This window comes from Pristiophorus japonicus, chromosome 11, assembly GCF_044704955.1.
Source record: "Pristiophorus japonicus isolate sPriJap1 chromosome 11, sPriJap1.hap1, whole genome shotgun sequence".
Lineage (NCBI taxonomy): Eukaryota > Metazoa > Chordata > Chondrichthyes > Pristiophoridae > Pristiophorus > Pristiophorus japonicus.
The window spans coordinates 53662026-53689017 of NC_091987.1; the positions used below are offsets into that span (position 1 = coordinate 53662026).

The window sequence follows — 26992 nt, forward strand, 5'->3', positions numbered from 1 at the left end:
CCTCATGGCCAATGCCAAGCACAAAAAAATCTCTTAGCATTTGCTCAAGGAATCCATCGAATTCGCAATGTTCTGCAAGGTGCCTTAGTTTGGCGACGTAGCTCGCCACTTCCTGGCCTTCAGACCGTTGACACGTGTAGAACCGATACCTTGCCATCAAAACGCTTTCCTTCGGATTTAGGTGCTCCCGGACCAGCGTACACAGTTCTTCATAGCATTTGGTTGTTGGTTTCACCGGAGATAGAAGATTCTTCATGAGGCCATAGGTTGTTGCCCCACAGACGGTAAGGAGGATTGCCCTTCGTTTGGTAGCGTTCTCGTCCCCTTCCAGCTCGTTGGCCACGAAGAATTGGTCGAGTCGCTCCACGAAGGCCTCCCAATCGTCCCCTTCTGAGAATTTCTCCAGGATACATAGAAACATAGAAACATAGAAAATAGGTGCAGGAGTAGGCCATTCGGCCCTTCTAGCCTGCACCGCCATTCAATGAGTTCATGGCTGAACATGCAACTTCAGTACCCCATTCCTGCTTTCTCGCCATACCCCTTGATCCCCCGAGTAGTAAGGACTTCATCGAACTCCTTTTTGAATATATTTAGTGAATTGGCCTCAACAACTTTCTGTGGTCGAGAATTCCACAGGTTCACCACTCTCTGGGTGAAGAAGTTTCTCCTCATCACGGTCCTAAATGGCTTACCCCTTATCCTTAGATTGTGACCCCTGGTTCTGGACTTCCCCAACATTGGGAACATTCTTCCTGCATCTAACCTGTCTGAACCCATCAGAATTTTAAACGTTTCTATGAGGTCCCCTCTCATTCTTCTGAACTCCAGTGAATGCAAGTCCAGTTGATCCAGTCTTTCCTGATAGGTCAGTCCCGCCATCCCGGGAATCAGTCTGGTGAACCTTCGCTGCACTCCCTCAATAGCAAGAATGTCCTTCTTCAAGTTAGGAGACCAAAACTGTACACAATACTCCAGGTGTGGCCTCACCAAGGCCCTGTACAACTGTAGCAACAGCTCCCTGCCCCTGTACTCAAATCCCCTCGCTATGAAGGCCAACATGCCATTTGCTTTCTTAACCGCCTGCTGTACCTGCATGCCAACCTTCAATGACTGATGTACCATGAATACCCAGGTCTCGTTGCACCTCCTGTTTTCCTAACAGTGCTTTACATTTTCATGTGGTTGTTCGTTATCTCGTCGGCAATTGTTACGCTCATAATAAAGTGATATGACTGAGTACTGTATGCATTGAGTAAGTGTGACCTTAGCTCCTTTAATTAAACTCCAGACTGTTGGTACAGCACGGGATCCCTTGGGACACCAACAGATAGGCCTATGGTGGTGCTATGATACAGGTTGCCAGGGGTTACATATATAATACAGATACTACTGTTAAATTTGATATATGCCGATATGTAGCAACTATTATATCAGTGATGTACCATTGAATTCTATAGTGATCTGAGTGACATCTTCTGTTGGTACCTGAAAGAATCCAGTGGTAGGGAAGTTGAGTGTGGTTTTCAATTTCATTGAAAATAACTATAGAATATTTCTGCTTGGCTGCAGGTCTGGTTCCAATGGGCCCATGTTTGCCCCCACGCTTAGAGGTGCGCCGAATTTTTAGAACAAAAACCGCACCTAAAACTACCGAGGAATTCTCCCCACGCCTCAGGACATCTTCGGCCTCGGCGTAGCGCACCACATCCAGTGGGGGGCAGAGCCAGGTCCCGGTGCTTAAAATAGTGGCAGGACCTCTGCACATGCGCACTAGAGTGTGCGCGCATGTGCAGTAGCTCCTCGCCCCCACAATCTCTGCAGGCTGAGTGGGAGGGGCCCAAAGCACGCCGTCCCTAGTCCTGGCCGAATGGGCTCCCTCATCGGCGGCCAGAGTGTGCTCTGCAGGCTGTGTCATCTGATTGTTTTCTTCCCTTCATGTCAAAAGATGATTTGATTCCTTTCAGCCTTCGATTAGGGATTTACAGATTATAAACACTTTTCATGAAAATCAAGATGGAACTTTGGCCTGAGGCACGTGAAGGAACTTGTCGATTTGAGTTACAGGGAGTGTTTGAATTCTTAGCTGAGTGAAGTTCCACCATTCAAAGGAGCCAGCTCCCATTATTTCAGTGAGGTTGCAGACAATGTAGGATTTTATCTGGCACAGGCTCAACAGGCTGTGTGGAAGGGGCCTGAAGCACGCTGCCCCCAGCCCTGGCCGAATGGGCTCCTTGCCGCGACCTGTGAGGGAACAGTGCCTAATGTAAAAGAACAGATTTAGAAGCTGGCAAATGGTGTGATCCTAAGGGATTCCCATGATGTTGCCCAGGTGCGTTTTGTTACTGGGAACAAGATCCTCAGGATACTGAAGTCCAAAGGGCTGGCTCCAGACCTTCCAGAGGATTTGTACCATTTGATCAAGAGGGTACTTCCACTTACCCCACTCCTCTCTCCCCCCCACCCCCTCCTCTCCCCCTCTCCTCTCTCTCCCCTCCTCTCCCCCATCTTTCCCTCCCTCCACTCCCCCCTCCTCCCCCTCCTCACCCCCCCTCCTCCCCCTCCTCCTCCTCTCCCCCCATCTCCCCCTCCTCTCCCCCCTCCTCTCCACCCTCTCTCTCTACCCTCTCTCTCCCTCCTCCTCTCCCCCTCCTCTCTCTCCCCCTCCTCCTCTCTCTTCCCTCTCCTCTTCCCCCTCCTCTCTCTCCCCCCTCTCCCCACTCCTCCCCTCCCCACTCCTCCCCTCCCCCTCTCTCTCACCCCCTCCTCTCTCTCCCCTCCTCTCTCTCTCCTCCTCCTCCTCCTCACCCCTCCTCCTTCTCCTCCTCCTCTCCCCCTCCTCCCCTTCTCCTCCTCCTCCTCCTCCTCCTCCCCCTCCTCCTCCTCCTCTCCTTCCTCTCATCTCCCCCTCTCCTCCCCCCCGCCCTTCACCGATGCCGCATTGAGCCTAGTCTCCCGGTGTGCGTATTACCACCCCTAGCCCTGGCCGAATAGGTTCCCTCATCTGCGGCCCATTGCCTTCCCTTTACATAAAGGTAGGACTTCTATTTTTTATTTGTTATTGATTGATTGCTTATTACTTTGGTCTTGGTGCTTTAGGTGCAGGGTTCCTTCTACTTTTTATTTGTTAATTCATTGCTTATTACTTTTTGTGCTTTGTTTAGTGCTTTGTAAGTCTTGGTGCTAGGTGCAGGTCCTCTCAGCTTCCTTGTATTTTTTATTTGTTATTGAATGCTTATTTTTGTGCTTTGTTTCGTGCTTGGTGCTTTAAATGCACTGCTTTGTTTAGTGCTTATTGCTTTAAATATACTCATGCTTCTTTAATATTGTTGTGAAGGTGTTTAGTGGTTTGCGAAATCCTTTCACTTCCCTCCCCCCCCCCCCCCCCGCCCGCCCGCCCCCATCTCTGGCTACCTGCGCTGATTTCTTAAGTCTCCGCAAGGTTTTTTTGAGCGTACAAAAGTGGATACATACGCTGGCCCAAGTTAGTTTGGAGTAACTTTTCGCTGACTAAACCTGCTTAAATGGCCAAAAAAGGCGTAAGTGGCTGGTAACGCTCCCTTTTGAAAAAAAAACGGAACTAAAAAGAAACTGAACTCACTCACTTAAACTGGAGCAAACTAAATGGGGAGAATTGTGATTTTTAAGAGACTCCAAAAAAAGCTAGTTGCTCCAAAAAAAATAAGAGCAACTTCTGGGAAACTTGGGCCCAATATAAGTTGTACTGACCTGAGGTCATGTCCCAGTTGAGGCAAGATGTACTTTCACACTATTTGTCACTGAAATCTTGGTATGACATGTCAGCAGCATTTACCCTGCATTAGGTAGCCCTGAAAATCTGCCTCTTTTGACCTTGAAACATCCTGGTTATGATTTTCTTCTTTGCTGTTCTTCCTGCTAGAGATTGCCAGACTTGATGGGACAGCCATACTTCAGAATTCACCCAAATCTTCCTTGTTGAGGCAATATCTGCTGTACTACTCACTAGCTCTGATGGTTCCCTTCTGTGCTTTAACAATAGCTTTAAATGGGAAGAATGAACACAATGTTAACATTAAATCATTGCTGAATTAACTTGCATGTTCCACATGAATTACCAAGCAATTAACAGGCAAATACAACCTTAACACCAGGTCTATGAGTTAATATGCATTGGAAATAATTGGTCACACGAGCAAGTTTAGGTATGTGGACAAAAGTCCTCGAAGCAGCAGGAACAAACTTGGAGCCAGTGGATCAGCTCCCATTGTATTTCTCACCCAAGTCTGCCTGAGATATGTTGGCTCGCCAAACTTAAGTGGAAAATCTAGGCTGTGAATGATGCTGCAGCCAGGAAATGAAAGAAGAAAAGTGGGATAGATGGAAATGAGCGTTTTATTCAGCAGAAATTTATTAACTTTTTGTTGTGCTATTTGCAGTTCACAAAAGCAATAGAAGGAAAAATGTATAGAGAGTGAATATCAGATATTTTACTGGTTCACTTTTATACTGTTTCGAATTAGTGACTTGCACTTCTTTGAAAAAAAACCCTACAGAAACCCTGTGAAGGTTAAATGAGCCATTGTCTGTCCCCCCACTGGGGAAACGAGTTGGGTGGATGGTCATATTGGGGGAAATTCAGGAAAAACTCTCAAGCGATTGTGGAAGCAGAGGTTAAAGGGGAATGCCGAGGAACTGTAACCAGTTTTCAACAGTTATATTGTGATTGGAAGAACCAATTAAAGTGTGGTTATTATTGTATAGACTCAGTTTACATGTACCTCAGTATAGACCTGTATTACATAAAGACTCACCATTAACTAACATTGAAAATATGTTAAAGTAAGATTATCCCTTCGCTTGGCTTCCCCAGAATGTGATCCAGCAGTGTGTGGAGGATGTCAAGTGAAAGATTACACAACCATTAAAGGACATGATTGCTGCCAATGAAGTAAAGTATTTGCACATACGCAGTTCCATTGTTTTTTTTGGCTGTTCTCATCAGACATCCCACAAATTGGCGTGAAAGGAGGAGGGTGGGGCAGTGGGGAAATGAGATCACTGCTGCCGAACTGAAGAAAATAAAAAAATAAGTTTGATCGCTGCTGCGGAATTTAGCTTCATTAACATTAACATTTATGTGCAGAATGCTTTTGCCTGGAAAAGGGATCACTGTTGCCAAACTGAAGAAACTAACCATTTAAAGTTGACTCGGTTTTTAACATGCATGCACAGAATTCTTCTACACAGCTTCCAGTCGCTGCCAGTTAGCAGTAGTCACTCGTTGGCAGCAGTCACTCTGTTTTCCATATCCCACTTTCCTGGTAGCTCCCTATAGTGTTTATATTGGTGTGTTTTAAGCAACTATCTAATTGACCTTTAAAATAGTTAAAATGAACTCTGCTAGAACAATGATGTCATATTTTAGTGCCAGTAACCAATTAATCAGTGATGAGTAGAGGAGTGGAGCAGATCCAATTGGGATGTGACTTATTGCTACAACACTAAAAAGTTGCAATTAAAATGACTTACCTAAATTACATCTTATGAGCAACAGCCCATAAGACTTCTTGTAATTCACTCTATCATATTGTCAGGAAATGCCCTGAGGTGAAAAAAGGTTCTGCTTTCTGTAAATAATTTTGAATTTCCATTCAGGGTTTAAACCTTCTGCAAATATGCAAATATACCACATGGAACCACAGCAATAATTGCAGTAAGGCTGGGGGCGAGTTTACAAAATATGAAGCAAAAATACCAAATGACAGATGCAAATAACAATTCCAATAGTATTAATCTTTCTGAAATGAAAAAAAGGGATGTAGTTCTCATGTTACAACCAATGCATGAAGTCTAGTCACTGTTGTTATGTAGATGGATACACAGTGTATACCCAATTAAAATTTGTGTTGATGAGCATGTACTCACTTCTGGGAGCCAGAAACGGTGACATATGCTTGTTAACTGCCCGCCAGGATACTGGAGTCAAAACCATCCTGCACCACCCCAGCAAAGTCCCACTGTTGTTCCTATTGAGTCTGTTGCTGTCACAATGAAGGTAGAAAGGATTCAACCTACCCACAGTATGTAGCCATATCAGCCATGGCTCAGTGGTAGCATTCTTAACTCTGAGTCAGAAGGTTAGAAACATAGAAACATAGAAAATAGGTGCGGGAGTAGGCCATTCAGCCCTTCGAGCCTGCACCACCATTCAATACGATCATGGCTGATCATTCCTCAGTAACCCTTTCCTGCTTTCTCTCCACACCCCTTGAATCTCTTTAGCCATAAGGGCCATATCTAACTCCTTCTTGAACATATCCAATGAACTGGCATCGACAACTCTCTGCGGCAGGGAATTCCACAGGTTAATAACTCTCTGAGTGAAGAAGTTTCTCCTCATCTTCGTCCTAAATGGCCTACCCCTTATCCTAAGACTATGTCCCCTGGTTCTGGACTTCCCCAACAGCGGGAACATTCTTCCCACATCTAACCTGTCCAGTCCTGTGAGAATTTTATACGTTTCTATGAGATCCCCTCTCATCCTTCTAAACTCCAGTGAATACAGGCCCAATTGATCCAGTCTCTCCTCATATGACAGTCCAGCCATCCCTGGAACCAGTCTGGTGAACCTTTGCTGCACTCCCTCAATAGCAAGAACGTCCTCCCTCAGACTAGGAGACCAAAACTGAACACAATATTCCAGGTGAGGCCTCACCAAGGCCCTGTACAACTGCAGTAATACCTCCCTGCCCCTATACTCAAATCCCCTAGCTATGAAGGCCAACATACCATTTGCCTTTTTCACCACCTGCTGTACTTGCATGCCAACTTTCAATGACTGATGAACCATGACACCCAGGTCTCATTGCACAACCTCTTTTCCTAATCTGCCACCATTCAGATAATATTCTGCCTTTGTGTTTTTGCTCCCAAAATGGATAACCTCACATTTATCCACATTATACTGCATCTGCCATGCATTTGCCCACTCACCTAACCTGTCCAAGTCACCCTGCAGCCTCTTAGCATCCTTCTCACAGCTCACACCGCCATCCAGTTTAGTGTCATCTGCAAACTTGGAGATATTACACTTAATTTCTTCATCTAAATCGTTAGTGTGTATTGTAAAGAGCTGGGGTGCCAACACTGAGCCCTGCGGCACTCCACTAGTCACTGCCTGCCATTCTGAAAAGGACCCATTTATCCCGACTCTCTGCTTCCTGTCTGCCAACCAGTTCTCTATCCACGTCAGTATATGACCCCCAATACCATGTGCTTTGATTTTGCACACCAATCTCTTGTGCGGGACCTTGTCAAAAGCCTTTTGAAAGTCCAAATACACCACATCCACTGGTTCTCCCTTGTCCACTCTGCTACTTACATCCTCAAAAAATTCCAGAAGATTCGTCAAGCATGATTTCCCTTTCATAAATCCATGCTGACTTGGACCGATCCTGTTACTGCTTTCCAAATGCGTTGCTATTTCATCCTTAATGATTGATTCCAACATTTTTCCCACTACTGATGTCAAGCTAACCGGTCTATAATTACCCGTTTTCTCTCTCCCTCGTTTTTTAAAAAGTGGTGTTACATTAGCTACCCTCCAGTCCATAGGAACTGATCCAGAGTCGATAGACTATTGGAAAATGATCACCAATGCACCCACCATTTCTAGGGCCATTTCCTTAAGTACTCTGGGATGCAGACTATCAGGCCCCGGGGATTTATCGGCCTTCAATCCCATCAATTTCCCAAACACAATTTCCCGCTTTTTAAGGATATCCTTCAGTTCCTCCTTCTCACTTGACCCACTGTCTCCTAGTACATTCGGAAGGTTATTTGTGTCTTCCTTTGTGAAGTCAGAACCGAAGTATTTGTTCAATTGATCTGCCATTTCCTTGTTCCCCATTATAAATTCACCTGAATCCGACTGCAAGGGACCTACATTTGTCTTCACTAATCTTTTTTCTCTTCACAGATTTAATGAAGCTTTTGCAGTCAGTTTTTATGATCCCTGCAAGCTTCCTCTCGTACTCTATTTTCCCCCTCTTAATTAAATCCTTCGTCCTCCTCTGTTGAATTATAAATTTCTCCCAATCCTCAGGTTTGCTGCTTTTCCTAGCCAATTTATATGCCTCTTCCTTGGTTTTAACACTATCCTTAATTTCCCTTGTTAGCCACAGTTGAGCCACCTTCCCCGTTTTATTTTTTACTCCAGACAGGGATGTACAATTGCTGAAGTTCATCCATGTGATCTTTAAATACTTGCCATTGCTTATCCACCGTCAACCCTTTAAGTATCCTTTGCCAGTCTATTCTAGCCAATTCACGCCTCATACCGTCGAAGTTACCTTTCCTTAAGTTCAGGACCCTAGTTTCCGAATTAACTGTGTCACTCTCCATCTTAATAAAGAATTCTACCATATTATGGTCACTCTTCCCCAAGGGGCCTCACACAACAAGATTGCTAATTAGTCCCTTCTCCTTACACATCACCCAGTCTCGGATGGCTAGCTCTCTAGTTGTTTCATCGACATATTGGTAGAGAAAACCATCCCTAATACACTACAGGAAATCCTCCTCCACCGCATTACTACCAGTTTGATTAGCCCAGTCAATATGTAGATTAAAGTCACCCATGATAACTGCTCTACCTTTATTGCACACATCCCTTATTTCTTGTTTGATGCTGTCCCCAACCTCACTACTACTGTTTGGTGGTCTGTACACAACTCCCACTAGCGTTTTCTGCCCTTTGGTATTCCGCAGCTCCACCCATACCGATTCCACATCATCCAGGCTAATGTCCCTCCTTACTATTGCATTAATTTCCTCTTTAACCAGCAGCACCACCCCGCCTTCTTTTCCTCTCTGTCTATCCTTCCTAAATGTTGAATACCCCTGGATGTTGAGTTCCGAACCTTGGTCACCCTGGAGCCATGTCTCCGTGATGCCAATTACATCATGGTTGTGGTTTTAATTCCCATTCCAGAGCCTTGAGCTCATAATCCAGGCCGACACCCCCAGTGCAGTACTGAGGGAGGTGCTGTTTTTCGGATGAAATGTTAAACCGAGGCCCTGTCTGCCCTCTCTGGTGGACATAGAAGATTCCATAGCACTATTCAAAGAGCAGGGAAGTTCTCCTTGGTGTTCCTGGCCAATATTTATCCCTCAACCAACATTACTAACACTAAAACTGGTCATTATCACATTGTTGTTTGTGGGACCTTGTGCGCAAATTCGATGCCGCATTTTGTACAGTGCATCAGAGACTACACTTCAAAACTACAATAAAGCACTTTGGGACATCCTGAGGTCGTGAAAAGTGCTATATAAATGCAAGTATTTCTTTCCTATTTCTGCTTTTACTGGCGCCAGCAGGGTTCAATGACACTTGACAAGAGGGTTAAGTGGAACTGACACTGCATGCTGCAATGGAATTTGAGTAGGCTGCTGGAAGAGGGAGAGTGAAGAGACTGGGAGCAGTGCTGAGGTGCGAGAAGAACACAATGTTGCGGGGGCATGAGAAGAGAGAGACATAGCGTTAGATGGCTGGGTGATAAACAGAGAGGCAGCCTGGATTATGGGGGAAGGAAAAAGGGTTTATTTATTCTGCCTTGTGTCAGAAGTCTTGCATTAAAGATCCCTTTCAGGTCATATGATGATACATCTGTAAAATCACTGTTCTTCACAACATGCACTCTGATTTATTCACTCGGTTGTTTTCTTCATTGCCAGTACATTTGTAGCAGGTAATTGTTTTGCAGTCTGTTTTTCAACATCTTCTACAAATTAAGGTTCCATTCTTTTCCTCAGGCCTTCAACTCCCATTCTTTCTCTCCCCCCTACTCCCAAGGCTTTGTTCTGGTAACAAGCTATAATCTGACTGCTCTGGCCGGCTGCTGTTGGCGGATGGTTGGCGTCTGGTAGCTGGCTACTGGTTATGGATTGAATGTTTTTGATTGCTGACTGCTGTTTGCTGACCCCTCGTTGTTGGTGATGACTGGGTACTGGTGGTAGGTGGCTGTATTTTTGCCGGCTGCTGGTGGGGGCTGGCTGGCTGGACACAGGATGGTGGACTGACTGCAGGATGGTGGGTTGGTTACCCTTCCTGATCTACTATCAGCTGTTCACAAGATAAAATCACAAAGTCATCAGGGGAGCATATTTTATGTGTGTTAATTGTATAATATGTATTTACATATTGTGACATAATATACACATCATAATGAATTTATGCATACTTATATATAAAAATTGGACTCCAAAACCCTGGAAATTGCACCAAATAAAATTTCTAAAATATTCAGGTGCCCTCAGACCTGCATAGAAAAAAATATTTTCCATGGTATGCAGGAGACTCTTCTAAAAATTGTCATGGTACCACTGAAAGTACAATTTAAGGAAACAGCAGAGTTCCTTATCTTGTGGAAATACACAATGCAGGTGTTTAGAACTGACAACCACTCTCTGAAGACCAATGTGGCCTCAGAATTGCGGACACTTTCCAGTGTATGAATGTGGTTTCTAAGGCACTGAGAAAATATAAAGAGCTGAAAATACTTCAAATCATCCCCATCAGAAGATGGAAGAAGCTGCAAGAATAAAAAAAGAAGCTGGCATAAGTTGCATTAGACAGAATTTATTTGAATGTATGCCAACCACCAGTAAATGTCACTTAGAAACATAGAAACATAGAAACATAGAAAGTAGGTGCAGGAGTAGGCCATTCGGCCCTTCGAGCCTGCACCACCATTCAATATGATCATGGCTGATCATGTAACTTCATTACCCCATTCCTGCTTTCTCTCCATACCCCTTGATCCCTTTAGCCATAAAGGCCACATCTAACTCCCTTTTGAATATATCTAACGAACTGGCCTCAATAACTTTCTGTGGTAGAGAATTCCACAGGTTCACAATTCTCTGAGTGAAGAAGTTTCTCCTCATCTCGGTCCTAAATGGCTTGCCCCTTATCCTTAGACTGTGACCCCTGATTCTGGACTCCCCCAACATCGGGAACATTCTTCCTGCATCTAACCTGTCCAATCCTGTCAGAATGTTATGTTTCTATGAGATTCCCCTCTCATTCTTCTAAATTCCAGTGAGTATAAGCCTAGTCAATCCAATCCTTCTTCATATGTCAGTCTTGCCATCCCGGGAATCAGTCTGGTGAACCTTCGCTGCACTCCCTCAATATCAAGAATGTCCTTCCTCAGATTAGGAGACCAAAACTGCACACAATATTCAAGATGTGGTTTCACCAAGGCCCTGTACAACTGCAGTGAGACCTCCCTGCTCCTATCCTCAAATCCCCTCGCTATGAACTGGCCATTTGCTTTCTTTACTGGCTACTGTACCTGCATGCCTACCTTCAATGACTGATGTACCATGACACCCAGGTCTCATTGCACCTCCCATTTTACTAATCTGTCACCATTCAGATAATAATCTGCCTTCCTGTTTTTGCTACCAGAATGGATAACCTCACACTTATCCACATTATACTGCCATGCATTTGCCCATTCACCTAACCTGTCCAATTCCCCCTGCAGCCTCCTAGCATCCTCCTCACAGCTTGCACTGCCACCCAGCTTAGTGTCATCTGCAAACTTGGAGATATTACATTCAATTCCTTCGTCTAAATCATTTATATATATTGTAAATAGGTGGGGTCTCAGCACTGAACCCTGTGGCACCCCACTAGTCACTGCCTGCCATTCTAAAAAGGACCCATTTATTCCTACTCTTTGCTTCCTGTCTGCCAACCAGTTCTCTATCCACGTCAATACATTACCCCCAATACCATGTGCGTTAATTTTGCACACCAATTTCTTGTGTGGGACCTTGTCAAAAGCCTTTTGAAAGTCCAAATACATCACATCCACTGGTTCTCCCTTATCCACCCTACTAGTTACATCCTCAAAAAACTTAGAAGATTTGTCAAGCATGATTTCCCTTTCATAAATCCATGCTGACTTGGACTGATTCTGTCACTGCTTTTCAAATGTGCTGCTGTTACATCTTTAATAACTGATTCCAGCATTTTTCCCACTACCGATGTCAGGCTAACTGTTCTATAATTCCTTGTTTTCTTTCTCCCTCCTTTTTTAAAAAGTGGTGTTACATTAGCTACCCTCCAATCCATAGGAACTGATCCAGAGTCCATGGAATGTTGGAAAATGACCACCAATACATCTACTATTTCCAGGGCCACTTCCTTAAGTACTCTGGGATGCAAACTATCAGGGGATTTATCGGCCTTCAGTCTCTTCAATTTCCCTAACAGCATTTCCTGACTAATAAGGATTTCCCTCAGTTCCCCCTTCTCGCTAGACCCTCGGTCCCCTAGTATTTTCGGGAGGTTATTCGTGTCTTCCTTAGTGAAGATAGAAACAAAGTATTTGTTCAATTGGCTGCCATTTCCTTGTTCCCCATTATGAATTCCCCTGATTCTGACTGCAAGGGACCTACATTAGTCTTCACTAATCTTTTTCTCTTCACATATCTTTGGAAGCTTTTACAGTCAGTTCTTATGTTCCCTGCAAACTTACTCTCATACTCTATTTTCCCCCTCCTAATTAAACTATTTGTCCTCCTCTGCTGAATTCTAAATTTCTCCCAGTCCTCAGGTTTGCTACTTTTTCTGACCAATTTATATGCCTCTTCCTTGGATATAACACTTTCCCTAATTTCCCTTGTTAGCCATGGTTGAGCCACCTTCCTTTTTTTATTCTTATGCCACACTTAAGGAAGTTAGACCATCCTTCCAGTTTGATGCCACTTGTAAACATTTTGAGGGTAAAATTCAACTTCAGTTGGGGCACAAAGCAGGTGGTGGTGGATCAGTCATCCATCGTACAGCCCACTCGATTTGCCTTTTCATTGAATTAAATGGACAATTGGGTAGGGTATATGGACAATGGGCAGCCGATCCACCACTGCTCGTTTTACACCCCTGTCAAAGTTCAATACTACTGGAGTATGTAATGTCAGTGGGAGAACATCTGTGTTGCATTTATATAGCACCTTTCATGACCTCAGGACATCCCAAAGTGATTTACAGCCAATTAAGTACTTCTTAAATGTAGTCACTGTTGTAATGTAATAAACGTAACAACCAATTTGTGCACATTAAGGTCCCACAAACAGCAATGTAATAATGATCAAATAGTCTATTTTTTAGTGATGTTGGTTGAGGGATAAATATTAGCCAGGGCACCGGGGAGAACTCCCTGCTCTTCTTCAAATAGTGCATGAAATCTTTTACATCCACCCGAGAGGGTAGATGCGGCTTTGGTTTAACGTTCCATCCAAAAGACGGCACCTACGACAGTGCAACAATCATTCAGTGCTGCACTGGAGTCAAATAATAAAGAGATCATGGGGCTGTTTCATGACCTTTTCTCCCTGGGACTGCCTATTCCCCAGGCACAAATTTCAGGGAAATGAGAGGGCAAAGTTTTGCCAGTTCTCTGCCACCATTACATTGCCCCAGAATCTCCAAGACTTCCGCAGAGGGGAAAAGTTTTGGTAATGAGGGAGAGGGCATTCCCAGCTGTTCATTTCAATTGCCACTGCTTATATCCATGGGCCCTGGTATTCAGCAGTGCCCCAGGAAGCTGGCAATTGTACAACAACAACCAGAAGGTCCCAAATTCGATGGGCATTCCTGTTTCTGCTCCTGCTTCCTTGTGTTAAGCTCTGCTAGTGGGTGAACCTACACAGGGAATATGCCTACACCATGTTAATGACCTGGCTGCCCCAAATGTGGGTGTCCATAAGTTTGAACAGGAACAAGGCACGTGGGCATGTTGCACCTGGGCACAGGTCCCCCAGGAAAAACGCGCATTACAGAACTAAGCAAATCCTTTGTAAATAACTTTTAAAGAAAACAGCTTATTTTAATATTTGTTACTATTGTGGAAGGCTAATTAATCTAAAGGGTTTCTTTTTAATTTAAACCTATACTATACGGCACATGTTCCAAAACTGCAGTTTATCTAAGATAATAACAAATGAAAAAGAGAAAATAAAAACAGTGAGAGAACAGACAAAACATCAGGGTTTGATAATCATCAATTCTTGAACATAAAATACAATCTTGAAGCTTTCTCACTCTGAACGTTCATCTCTCGCAAATTATTATAATAACAAAGAAGGGGGCGGAAAGGAAGCAGCAAGTTAAGAATATTCCATATTGAATAGGACAATTGACACAACACCGACACACAGTAATAAATAACTTTTTAAATCACTTTAAATCCCGGCATGAAGATTCATTCGATGAGAGAATCTGGTGAGTAGATATGGTGCCTGATTTGTGGTACTCCCGATTGTAAAATGAATACCTAGAAAATTGGGAGTCCCACTAATTGAGCACTGATCCCCGTGATCGATTCTCCAATCTGCGCCCATGTTGAGTGGGGCTCTTACCCAGGATGGAGCCGCGCAAAGTTCACATATAAGTACAATCTTTCAACCATGTGTCTTTCGTTAATAAATCTAACATCATCTAAAAGAAATAATGCTGAGTGTCAGTAGTTAAAGTTTTTATTTTCAATAACAACATCCTCTGAAACCATATCAGAAAACATATCAGTATATCTACAGCCCTTCATGGATATGCTTCTCCACTATTTTGTATTGCTCCAAAAGCGGTTTTAACGATCCATATAGCTGCTGAGAGGTAGTGGTGATTATCTTATTACTTATAAGACCATTCTTAAAAAAATATCTGATATTTCACCAATTTACAGAATATTTTTGGGCACCAATTTATGAGGTGCTTCTCAAGATCCTTCCAGCACAACGAGAAATGCCACCAGCGATGTCTCCGCAAGATCCTGCAAATCCCCTGGGAGGACAGACGCACTAACGTTAGCGTCCTTGTTCAGTCCAACATCCCCAGCACTGAAGCACTGACCACACTTGATCAGCTCCACTGGGCAGGCCACATTGTTCGCATGCTAGACACGAGACTCCCAAAGCAAATGCTCTACTCAGAACTCGTCCACGGCAAACGAGCCAAAGGCGGGCAGAGGAAACGTTACAAGGACACCCTCAATGCCTCCCTGATAAAGTGCAACATCCCCACTGACACCTGGGAGTCCTTGGCCATAGACCGCCCTAAGTGGAGGAAGTGCATTCGGGAGGGCGCTGAGCTCCTCGAGTATCTTCGCCGAGAGCATGCAGAAATCAAGCGCAGGCCGCGGAAGAAACGTGCGGCAAACCAGGCTCCCTGCCCACTCTTTCCCTCAACGACTATCTGTCCCACCTGTGACAGAGACTGTGGTTATCGTATTGGACTGTAAAGCCACCTAAGAACTCATGTTAAGAGTGGAAGCAAGTCTTCCTCGATTTCGAGACACTGCCGATGATGATGATGATACTTTAGAATTCACATCTCATAGTGATGTTACCAGAGTCTGCTGGTGTAGCTTCCTTTGGAAACAGGAGCCTCTATCAGCAGAATATATGCCAAAGCAAGGTAATGTGACATGTCTCGCAGATGCAGGGGTGCTGGTCCAGGCAGGAGGGCACGGAGCATCTTTAGGTTATCCTGACCTGCCCAGCATTGCTCTACAGGTTCTCCTCTTCCACCAAACATGTCAATTTGGAGGATCTCCATTAGTACTCTTACTGGTCCCAGTAAAGTGAGCTGGGAGCAAAAGAAAAAATAACAACTGGCACAAAGGCTCATGAAAGCCAAGGTGCTAGCAGGAAGGTTTTTTTAAATTACAAAAAGGACCTTTAAAATGCTTAAAACACTTGCCATTGACATTCGTGAGCCGTTTAATGGATGCCCCATCTGAAGGTCCATCATGAAATCGCCACCGTGCCAAGTTTCCTTGGACATGCTGGAGATTTTGGGTCCCATGTCAGCCGCGACTCAGTGGGTAGCACTCTTGCCTCTGAGACAGAAGGTTGTGGGTTCAAGTCCCACTCCAGTTACTTGAGCACAAAAATATAGGCTGACATTTCAATGCAGTAGTGAGGAAGTACTGCACTGTCGGAGGTGGTGTCTTTCGGATGAGACATTAAACTGAGGCCCCATCTGCTCTCTCAGGTGGATGTAAAAGATTCCAAGGCACTATTTTAAAGAAAAGCAGGAGAGTTATCCCCAGTGTCCTGATGATATATTTATCCCTCAGCATAACAAAAACAGATTATCTGGTCATTATCACATTGCTCTTCATGGAAACTTGCTGTGCGCAAATTGGCTGCTGAGTTTCCTATATTACAACAGTGATTACACTTCAAAAAGTACTTCATTGGCTGTAAAGTGCTTTGGAACGTCCGGTGATCGTGTAAGGCGCTATATAACTGAAATGGGACAGTGCTCTTCCTGCCCCCTTTTGGATAGGCTAACGACAGTTCCACATGCTTCAAATGGAAATTTCCTACCCGTATAACAGGGTGGAGCTTTAAACTGGAGAGAATCTGGTGCAATTAATTTCTATTGGATATCTTGGCTTTACTATCCTGTTTGCATCCCAAATAGTGATGGTAGTGGCTCTAAAACTGACCTCACTAATTAGGTCGAAATCATTTTTATTGTTTAGAAGTAGCATTAACATTACAGTAAATAAAACTACTGCAGAAATTGGATTGGTGTTATTGTTGTAAAATATTATAGCCTGGAAATACATAGGACGTAGTCCTGGTCATTGCACTAGCATCTCGCTCGCTGGTGCCCTTTTGCATTATCATGCCAGAGTATGTGTGGTCAGTAGAAAGGCACCTGGTCTGTACGATGCCGGAAGCTCCTGTGTCACTATGATGCAGCTATGTTGTTGGAAACTCTGCTGTCTGCCTGCTAACTGGGGACCAATGCCCCGCCAACCCGCCCCGATTGTGTTTGGCCTCCCCTCCTTTCTCATGGTCCAGGCTGCTTCGTTGGGCTGTAGCCCCCAATTTCATCATAACAGCAGCCCAATAGTGCCCACTTGTGCTCCGCTGAAGGCTGGTATACCTCATCACATAGGGTTCAATGGCCCAGGCTCACAACTCCCAATGTAGGATTCCCACCTCCAGATCCATCCCTCTTACAAGCCTAAGCGTGTAAATCCCAGTGTAGTTCATAAAGCAGCATACCTGAACCGTTCTCTGAATTTCCACCAGTGTTACAATGGGAGTCCATTGGAACATCTGACAGAATATGACCCCTCAATATTTCTCAGCATCACATGCATGAACTAAAAATGTGCTATTTTGTTCAGTCCAGGGAGACATCATTTCCCTGGATTGTTGTAGTCTAAGGGTTAAATTGCTCCAGTTTTGATCTTGTCAGAAGTGAGGAAGGTGACACAAATTAGCTTTGATCTTTTCAGCTTGAATTTTCTTTGGAATTTCCTACTGCACCCCAAATGAGGAAACAGGTCCAGGGATAACTATTTATAGTTATCCCATTGTATTCTGCTAAACTGTTGCTAGATCCTAATCCTAATTTCCGTTGAAAAGCATGCTCAAATGGTGTAAGTTAGTTTGCTTTTTGAAAATATTTATGGTTGCACAGAGGAAGAACTAACCTTACATCCACAAAACACCAAAGAAAGGAAATAACTCACTGGCCAGATCCGTTTTTGACTAGTGATGCATCGCACGCTCAATATAAAAAGATGGTGTATGTGTACACAGTGGCAGATAATGGGTAGTTGCAGAATATTGATCAGCTCACTTACACTCCTATTTTCCTAGGCCCCGAAACACCAATTCAGGCCAGAGAGCACGTGAGTTGTCCACCTGTGGTTAGATTTTGGGGCTGAACCTGAGCCCACCAGGATTCTGCTCCATTTCTTCCACTTAATCATTTTCTAATAGAAGGTGGCATGGCCGGATCTTCCTCCCACATCCCCTACATTAAGGGGGTGTCTCTGGGGGAAGTTCCCAGGCTACCCAGTGAATTTAATATAATCCACCTTTTTAAAGGCCTACAGGGAATTCTTGGCAGCTGATTGCTGGTGTGATCCCTCCTGAGGGCCTTACGAAAATCCTCAACCATTACTAGTGAACGGTAATCAATCCCAGAGGAGATTCATTGCTCCATTGGAAGCCAAAAATGTCACCACAAGGATTTTCATTGGCCCTTGCAGGGCCTCCTCTCTGCTGGAGAAACATGATACTCACCCCAAATGTTTAAGTGATACTAATTGCCGTAATTTATGATGTGGTCTGGCCCTGTCCACTCAAGCAGATATAGGGATTGACCTATTCTTTAACAATTTGAAGCTGTATTACACCCACGTATCTATCATTACATCTATAGCTGTTGAAAGCAGAATAGCCAATTACAGATTATATAATAAGACTCTTTGGGACTCATTTTAGTGTCAAGTGCTACTTACCTGTGCCTAGTTTCGAGCAGAAAGGTGTTCTGGGCAGCAAAGCCAGGCAGAATCAGTTACACACAAATTTCTGGTTGGGTCTAGGGTCTGCATTGGAAGGCTGCAAAGGCTTTTGGAGTTTTTGTGCCTGTATTACAACATACCCTTCTAAATGTCTTCTTTTTAAAATTTTGACACGTAATTTTCCCCTCCCACCAATTGTCATCCTTAACACACATCTGAGTTTACACTTCGTGCTTTGAATCATTATGCAAATGAGCTGTCTGGAGCAGTCAGCCCCTGTACCTGCTGACTGAGAAATGTGAATGCTACCACTAAGCCAAAGGCATGCTTCTAGCTGACTAGTGAGGTCATTAAACTTTTTTCAACACTGCAGGTGGTCCTTAGGGTAATGGATGTCTACCACATAACCACAGCCATATTCTTCCACTTTTTATGTTGCTTCATAAAATTATGATATTTGATCACTGCATTTTGGTCTCATGATTTTCTTCATTTACAATATATAATTTATGGCCTTTCTTTTCATAGGGGTTGAATTTATTTCGAGATTAAATCGTCATGGACAGCAGTAGATCAGCCGACAACTCAGGTGGAATTTCCACCGTGAACTTCTAACTACAAGCAGTTTGACCCCAAACCAGGATTTATAACAAACAGAACCACACATGGCAGCAGACATGCTGCTGCTACATGTAGACGGCGTTCCCTGGCAAGATTGCTTTTTAGTTTGAATTAAACATTACACCATGCTATTTGCATGCAAATGCTTACACCGTTCGTATGAAATTCCTTTTTCCATTATTTTATACCAACAGCAACAACTTGTATTTATATAGCACCTTTAATGTAGTAAAACATCCCAAGGTGCTTCACAGGAGTGCTATAAAACAACATTTGACACCGAGCCACATAAAGAGAAATTAGGGCAGATGACCAAAAACTTGATCAAAGAGGTAGGTTTTAAGGAGCATCTTAAAGGAGGAACGTGGGGCTTACAGGTTTAGGCAAGGAATTCCAGAGCTTAGGGCCCAGGCAACAAAAGTCCCGGCCACCAATGGTGGAGCGATTATAATCAGGGATGCTCAAGGGGGCAGAATTAGAGGAGCGCAGATATATCAGGGGGTTGTGATTGGAGGAGATTACAAAGATAGGGAGGGGCGACGCCATGGAGGGATTTGAAAACAAGGATGAGAATTTTAAATGGAGGGGTTGCTTAACCGGGAGCCAATATAGGTCAGCGAGCATAAGGTTGATGGGTGAACGGGACTTCACCCATTAATTATTAAATAGTTAATAGCTCCATTAAAACAATAGACAAAGAAATGTTATATTAGTATGTTAATACTTTGTGATATTCTCTTTTAAATGTCTTCCTTTTAATTTTGGCACATGTAATTTTCCTCTCTCGCCACTTGTGTCATCCTTAAAACATATCTCAGCTTATACCCTGTATTCTGAATAATTAAGCAATTGAGCTGTCTAGAGCAATCGAACCCTGTACCCTCTGACAGTAGACACTTCAAATCGCTGGAGAAATACCACCAACAATGTCTCCGCAAGATCCTGCAAATCCCCTGGGAGGACAGACGCACCAATGTTAGTGTCCTCAATCAGGCCAACATCCCTAGCATCGGGCACTGACCACACTTGACCAGCTCCATTGGGCGGGCCACATTGTCCGCATGCCGGACACAAAACTCCCAAAGCAAACGCTCTACTTGGAACTCCTACATGGCAAGCGAGCCTCAGGTGGGCAGAGGAAACGTTTCAAGGACACCCTCAAAGCCGCCTTGATAAAATGGAACATCCACACCAATACCTGGGAGTCCCTGACCAATGACCGCCCTAAGTGGAGGAAGAGCATCCGGGAGAGCGCTGAGCACTTCGAGTCTCGTCGCTGAGAGCATGCAGAAAGTAAGCGCAGGCAGCGGAAGGAGTGTGCGGAAAGCCAGACTCCCTACCCACCCTTTCCTTCAACAACTGTCTGTCCCACCTGTGACAGAGACTGTGGTTCCCGAATTGGACTGTTCAGTCACCCAAGAACTCACTTTTGGAGTGGAAGCAAGTCTTCCTCGATTTCAAGGGATTGCCTATAATGATAACTACTGAAATGTAAAATTGATTGAAATAGCATTGTTCCTCGGTTTTCAATGTATTACATTATAAATATTGGAAAGATAGGATTTTATTGTGCACTCGCAAGCTGTGCATGTTTGAATTATATTTGAATTTGCTTTCACAAATATATTGTGGCTTTAATTTCATGTAACTATACTTTATTACTGATTCACATAATGTCAGTTTTCCGTGTGATTGTGTCTTGCCTCCAATTTTATTCAGTAAGCTGAAAGACGAGGCTTTTTATTTGTTCTGTCAGCTGGCCACATGCTACTACATTAAAAAATGACAGTGTAACGCAGGGAAGACACTTAGATACTTCTACTCTGTTGCTAACATTAATCACTTAAAATATTATTCAAGTTGCTTCTAGTTTTTTATTGTTGTTATGACTAATATACAAAAAGAGCGACAACTAATTACACAGCTTTGAGTATTTGATATAAGGGCCAATCTTACAAAACTGCACTTTCAGCCGGGAGAGTCTGTTAGAAAATCGTGGGAACTCCTCACGCCCGTAATTTTCCTAATATGGCAGGTAAGGTTCCCCTTGAGGAACATGCATTCATAATATTAGCCCAATAGTCTAAAGATAACATCAAATCATTTGTAGCCCAGGTAGTTTATATATTTTGGCAATATACATTATAAGCTCCAACTTAGATGCTAAGAAGGTGGCCTTCCACATTGCTCTGCATATGCCATTTTGTAACTCATTGCTGAGCAATGTATAGCAGTGGCTCTATCGTTTCCCCCTCCTCCTGTGAATAGATTTTATTCTACAACCCTGATTTAGTCTTATATTCATTCTCAGGATGTGATCATCGCTCGCAAGGCCAGCATTTATTGCCCATGCCTAGCTGCCTTGAGGTTTGATACAACTGAGTGGCTTGTGAGGCCTCTTTAGAGGGCAGTTAAAATTCAACCACATTGGTGTGGGTCTGGAGTTATATTTATGAATGTAGGCCAGAACAGGTCAAGATGGCAGGTATCATCCCTTAAAAGGCATCAGTGAACCAATTGGGTTTTTACGACATCCTGGTGGCTCCATTTGTCGAACACCACTGGCACCATGGAGACTCAATGAATCAAGCAGTCAATTTGCAGCGCGCTATGTTTTGCAGAGCCAGCATAAGCTATATTTCAATATTATTTTCTACATTAATGTTTCCTGCATTACAACAGTGACTACACTCCAAAAGCACTTTATTGGTTGTAAAGCGCTTTGAGATGTCTGGTGGTCATGAAAGGCACTATATAAATCCAAGTCTTTCTATCATATTCATGGTAATCAGGTTCCATGCCAAATTTCAAAATCTTATGGTGAGCTTCATCCTCGCATTCATTTTGCCCATATAACATCTACACATGATTAATTCACTAGCCTGGGCTGTTGAAGTTCGATTCTTAAAACTGCATTTGTGTTGAAAAAGTTGATTCTGAATTTATGAATGTTATTTGAAGAAACACTGATGTTTAATTGCATATAAACACTTTTTTAATATAAGACTTTTCTCTTGCACTATTGCTTGCTGCTTTAATTGAAGTTATGGCAAACAAAGTACTGAGGATGGAAATTATTTGAAGGGATTCCTATAATCCTTAAGGGCCTAGAACGCCAGCTGCATTCTGTGAAATCTAATTTTGCATAGGGGGCTTTAAACAGATGTTATGTTCCATATTTGAATAGGCAAAGGTCCTGATGCTTGTTTCTGGCATGGGCCTTGGATGAAATGTTTTGCCTATACCAATATGGCAGGCACTCACCAGTAGCTTCTTATGAGTACACACTTCGTGCTCCCCCACATTGGGAGATTTAGGTGCCCCTTTAGCATCTGAAAAATTGGCGGAGTCGACATCAAATTTCTAGGCCACTATATTCTGTGACTATGACTTTTAATAACATAGAAACATAGAAAATAGGCGCAGGAGTAGACCATTCGGCCCTTCGAGCCTGCACCACCATTCAAAATGATCATGGCTGATCATGCACTTCAGTACCCCATTCCTGCTTTCTCTCCATACCCCTTGATCCCTTTAGCCATAAGGGCCACACCTAACTCCCTTTTGAATATATCTAACGAACTGGCCTCAACAACTTTCTGTGGTAGAGAATCCCACATGCTCACAATTCTCTGAGTGAAGAAGTTTCTCCTCATCTCGGTCCTAAATGGCTTGCCCCTTATCCTTAGACTGTGACCCCTGGTTCTGGACTTCCCCAACATCGGGAACATTCATCCTGCATCGAACCTGTCCAATCCTGTCAGAATTTTATATGTTTCTATGAGATCCTCTCTCATTCTTCTAAATTCTATTGAATATAAGCCTAGTCGATCTAGTCTTTCTTCATGTGTCAGTCCTGTCATCCCGGGAATCAGCCTGGTGAACCTTCGCTGCACTCCCTCAATAGCAAGAATGTCCTTCCTCAGATTAGGAGACCAAAACTGCACACAATATTCAAGGTGTGGCCTCACCAAAGCCCCGTACAACTGTAGTAAGACCTCCCTGCTCCTATACTCAAATCCTCTCGCTATGAAGGCCAACATGCCATTTGCCTTCTTCACTGCCTGCTGTACCTGTATGCCAACTTTCAATGACTGGTGTACCATGATACCCAGGTCTTGTTGCACCTCCCCTTTTACTAATCTGTCACCCATTCAGGTAATAATCTGCCTTCCTGTTCTTACCACCAAAGTGGATAACCTCACATTTATCTACATTATGCCGCATCTACCATGTATTTGCCCGCTCACCTAACCTGTTCAAGTCACCCTGCAGCCTTTTAGCATCCTCCTCGCAGCTCACACCGCCACCCAGCTTAGTGTCATCTGCAAACTTGGAGATATTACATTCAATTCCTTCGTCTAAATCATTAATGTATATTGTAAAGAGCTGGGGTACTATCACTGAACCTTGCGGTACCCCACTAGTCACTGCCTGCCATTCTGAAAAGAACCCGTTTATTCCTACTCTTTGCTTTCTGTCTGCCAACCAGTTCTCTATCCACATCAATTCATTACCCCCAATACCATGTGCTTTAATTTTGCACGCTAATCTCTTGTGTGGGACCTTGTCAAAAGCCTTTTGAAAATCCAAATACACCACATCCACTGGCTCCCCCTTGTCCACTCTACTAGTTACATCCTCAAAAAATTCTAGAAGATTGGTCAAGCATGATTTCCCTTTCATAAATCCATGCTGACTTGGACCAATCCTGTCACTGCTTTCCAAATGCGCTGCTATTACATCTTTAATAATTGATTCCAACATTTTCCCCACCACCGATGTCAGGCTGACCGGTCTATAATTCCCTGTTTTCTCTCCCTTCTTTTTTAAAAAGTGGGGTTACATTAGCTAACCTCCAGTCCATAGGAACTGATCCAGAGTCGATAGACTGTTGGAAAATGATCACCAATGCATCCATTATTTCTCGGGCCACTTCCTTAAGTACTCTGGGATGCAGACTATGAGGCCCTGCCGATTTATCGGCCTTCAATCCCATCAATTTTCCTCACACAATTTGCTGACTAATAAGGATTTCCTTTAGTTCCTCCTTCTCGCTAGACCCTCAGTCCCCTAGTATTTCTGGAAGGTTATTTGTGTCTTCCTTAGTGAAGACAGAACCAAAGTATTTATTCAATTGGTCTGCCATTTCTTTGTTCCCCATTATAAATTCGTGCTGTATATGATGCAGTGTATATGGATTTTAGCAAAGCTTTTGACAAGGTCCCACATGGCAGTCTAATCACAAAAGTAAAAGCCCATGGGATCCAAGGCAAAGTGGCAAATTGGATCCAAAATTGGCTCAGAAGCAGCAAGCAAAGGGTAATGGTCAATGGGTGTTTTTGCGACTGGAACGATGTTTCCAGTGGGGTTCCGCAGGACTCAGTACTAGGTCCCTTGCTTTTTGTGATATACATCAATGATCTAGACTTGAATATAGGGGGTATGATTAAGAAGTTTGCAGATGATACTAAAATCAGCTGTGTGGGTGATGATGAAGAAGAAAGCTGTGGACTGCAGGAAGATATCGATCAACTAGTCAGATGGGCTGAACAGTGGCAAATAGAATTTAATCCAGGGAAGTGTGAGGTATTGCATTTTGGGAGGGCTAACAAGGAAGGGAGTACACATTAAATGGTAGGATACTGAGCAGTGTAGAGGAACAAAGGGAACAAAGGGGAAAGAGTGTATGTCCACAGATCCCTGAAAGTAGCAGGCCAGGTAAGATAAGGTGGTTAAGAAGGCATACGGAATGCTTGCCTTTATTAGCCGAGGCATAGAATACAAGAGCATGGGGGTTATGCTTGAACTGTATAAAACACTGGTTAGGCCACAGCTGCAGTACTGCGTGCAGTTCTGGTCACCGCATTACAGGAAGAACGTGATTGCACTGGAGAGGGGAGATTTACGAGGATGTTGCTGGGAGTGAAGAATCTTAGCTATGAGGACAGATTGGATAGACTGCATTTGTTTTTCTTGGAACAGAGGAGGCTGAGGGGAGACCTCATCGAGGTATATAAAATTCTGAGGGGCCTAGATATAGTGGATAGAAAGGGCCTATTTTCCTGAGCAGACAGGTAACAACCAGGGGGCATAAATTTAAAATAATTGGTAGAAGGTTTAGAGGGGATTTGAGGGGGAATTTCTTCATGCAGAGGGTAGTGGGGGTCTGGAACTCACTGTCTGAAAGGGTGATAGAGGCAGAAATCCTCACCACATTTAAAACTTACTTGGATGTGCACTTGACGTGCCGTAACCTGCAGGGCTACGCACCTAGAGCTGGAAAGTGGGATTAGCCCAAATAGCCTCTTGTTGGCCGGTGTGGACATGATGAACCGAAATGGCCTGCTTTCGTGCTGTAAACTTCTATGATTCTGTGAAGGGGAAACATGTTCATCACTTTCCCTGTGGAAAAGAGGCATCAACTCAGCAGAGAACAGAACTTTTCCTGGGCAGAACATTGAGCTTGGCCGCCATCTGCTGGCAGACAGGTGTACTACGCAGAAACTCAAAAGTTGCTGTCCGCGATGCGCCAATCTGCCATTAACTTTGCGAAAATGACATCTCGCTGCCTGCATCACCATTGAAATACACTGAATGGTGTGAAACTGCTGTATTTGTACAGTATATGGGAGTGACTATTTGCAACATATTTTTGATTCGTTTCCTACATTACAACAGTGACTATACTCCAAAAGTACGTTAAAGCGCTTTGTGACATCCAGTGGTCAGGAAAGGCCTTATATAAATCCAAGTCTTTCTCTGCGCATGCATGCCTGTTTGGTACCGCGTATGTGCACTCAATCTGGTCGCGCATGCGCAGTACCCAATGGTGCAACGCTGGCCTGCACTATCATACTTCACTCCACTTGGCTCGGGGCGGAGAAGGTCAGGGAATTGGATTGGTGGCCAAGGGGTTGGGAGGATTGGGGATTGGAGGGGGTCAAGAGAGAGAATCGAAGGGGGAGAGAGAGGAGATCGGAGGGGGAGAGAGAGGAGATTGGAGGGGGACAGAGAGAGGATCGAAGGGGGGAGAGAGAGGATATCAGAGGGGGAGAGAGAGGAGATTGGAAGGGGAGAGAGAGGAGATCGGGGAAGAGGGAGGAGATTGGAGGGGGGAGAGGGAAGATCGGAGGGAGGAAGAGAGGAGATCAGAGGGGGGAGAGAGCAGATTGGAAGGAGGAAGAGAGGAAATTGGAGGAGGAAGAGACAAGATTGGAGGAGAAGAGAGAGATTGGAGGGGGGAGAAGAGAAGAGATTTGAGGGGAGTGGGGGAGAGAGAAGATCAGAGGGGGAAGAGGAGATCGGTAGAGAGAAGATTGGAGGGAGGAAGAGGGGATATTAGATGGGGAAGAGGAGATCGGATGGGGAGAGATGATATCAGAGAGAGTGAGTGGGGATTACAAGGGCAAAGAGAGATGAGAGGAGGGGAAAGAGAGATTGGAGAGGGTGAGAGAGAGAGAGATCAAAGGAGAAAGAGAGAGATCGGAGGGAGGAGAGAGGAGATTAGAGGGAGGGAGAGGAGTTCGGAGGGTGAAGAAGGAAGATCTGAGGGGATGAGAGAGAGATCAGAAGGGGTGAGAGAGAGATCGGAGGGGAGAGAGAGGAGATTGGAGTGAAAGGAAAAATTACAGTCTCCCGGATCAGGCGTACTCCTCAAATGTTCACTCTCAACTGAAAGTTGAGGTAGCCGAGTCCTAAAGACGCTAACTGGGTCTAAAGGTCCGGACTATCTCTCCCTAAAGGAAAGGAACAACCCAAGAATGTTACCGTCCTCAGATAGAACTTTTTAGCAAGTTTTAGCCAGATTGTAATTTCCTGGAGCTTGTAAGGGTCTGGGGAGTCTTTCCTCTGTAATGTACCTCTTCACCAAAAGAGTGTACAGAGACGTGGTTCACGAGTTATTGATACAGAAGACTATGAGAGACAATTCAAAAATAAATAGAGGTTTATTTAAAGAACTGATATGCAATTTACAGTTGGTGAGTCAGTCAATCGCAATGTTAATAGTTCTAAAAAGGGTGAAAAATACAATCTTA

The 26992-nt window shown here is 44.0% G+C and overlaps 1 protein-coding gene across 2 annotated transcripts in view; it reads left to right on the forward strand.

Moving 5' to 3' along the window:
• The window catches only part of LOC139275724 (OX-2 membrane glycoprotein-like), a 60052-nt gene extending 40943 nt beyond the window's left edge, over positions 1-19109 (forward strand). For both annotated transcript variants that reach the window (XM_070892907.1, XM_070892908.1), the window contains one exon: positions 18861-19109. In XM_070892907.1, the coding sequence (XP_070749008.1) occupies positions 18861-18904 (44 nt within the window). In that variant the 3' untranslated portion in view covers positions 18905-19109. The remainder of the gene's footprint in view (positions 1-18860) is intronic.
• Positions 19110-26992: the final 7883 nt, after the last annotated feature.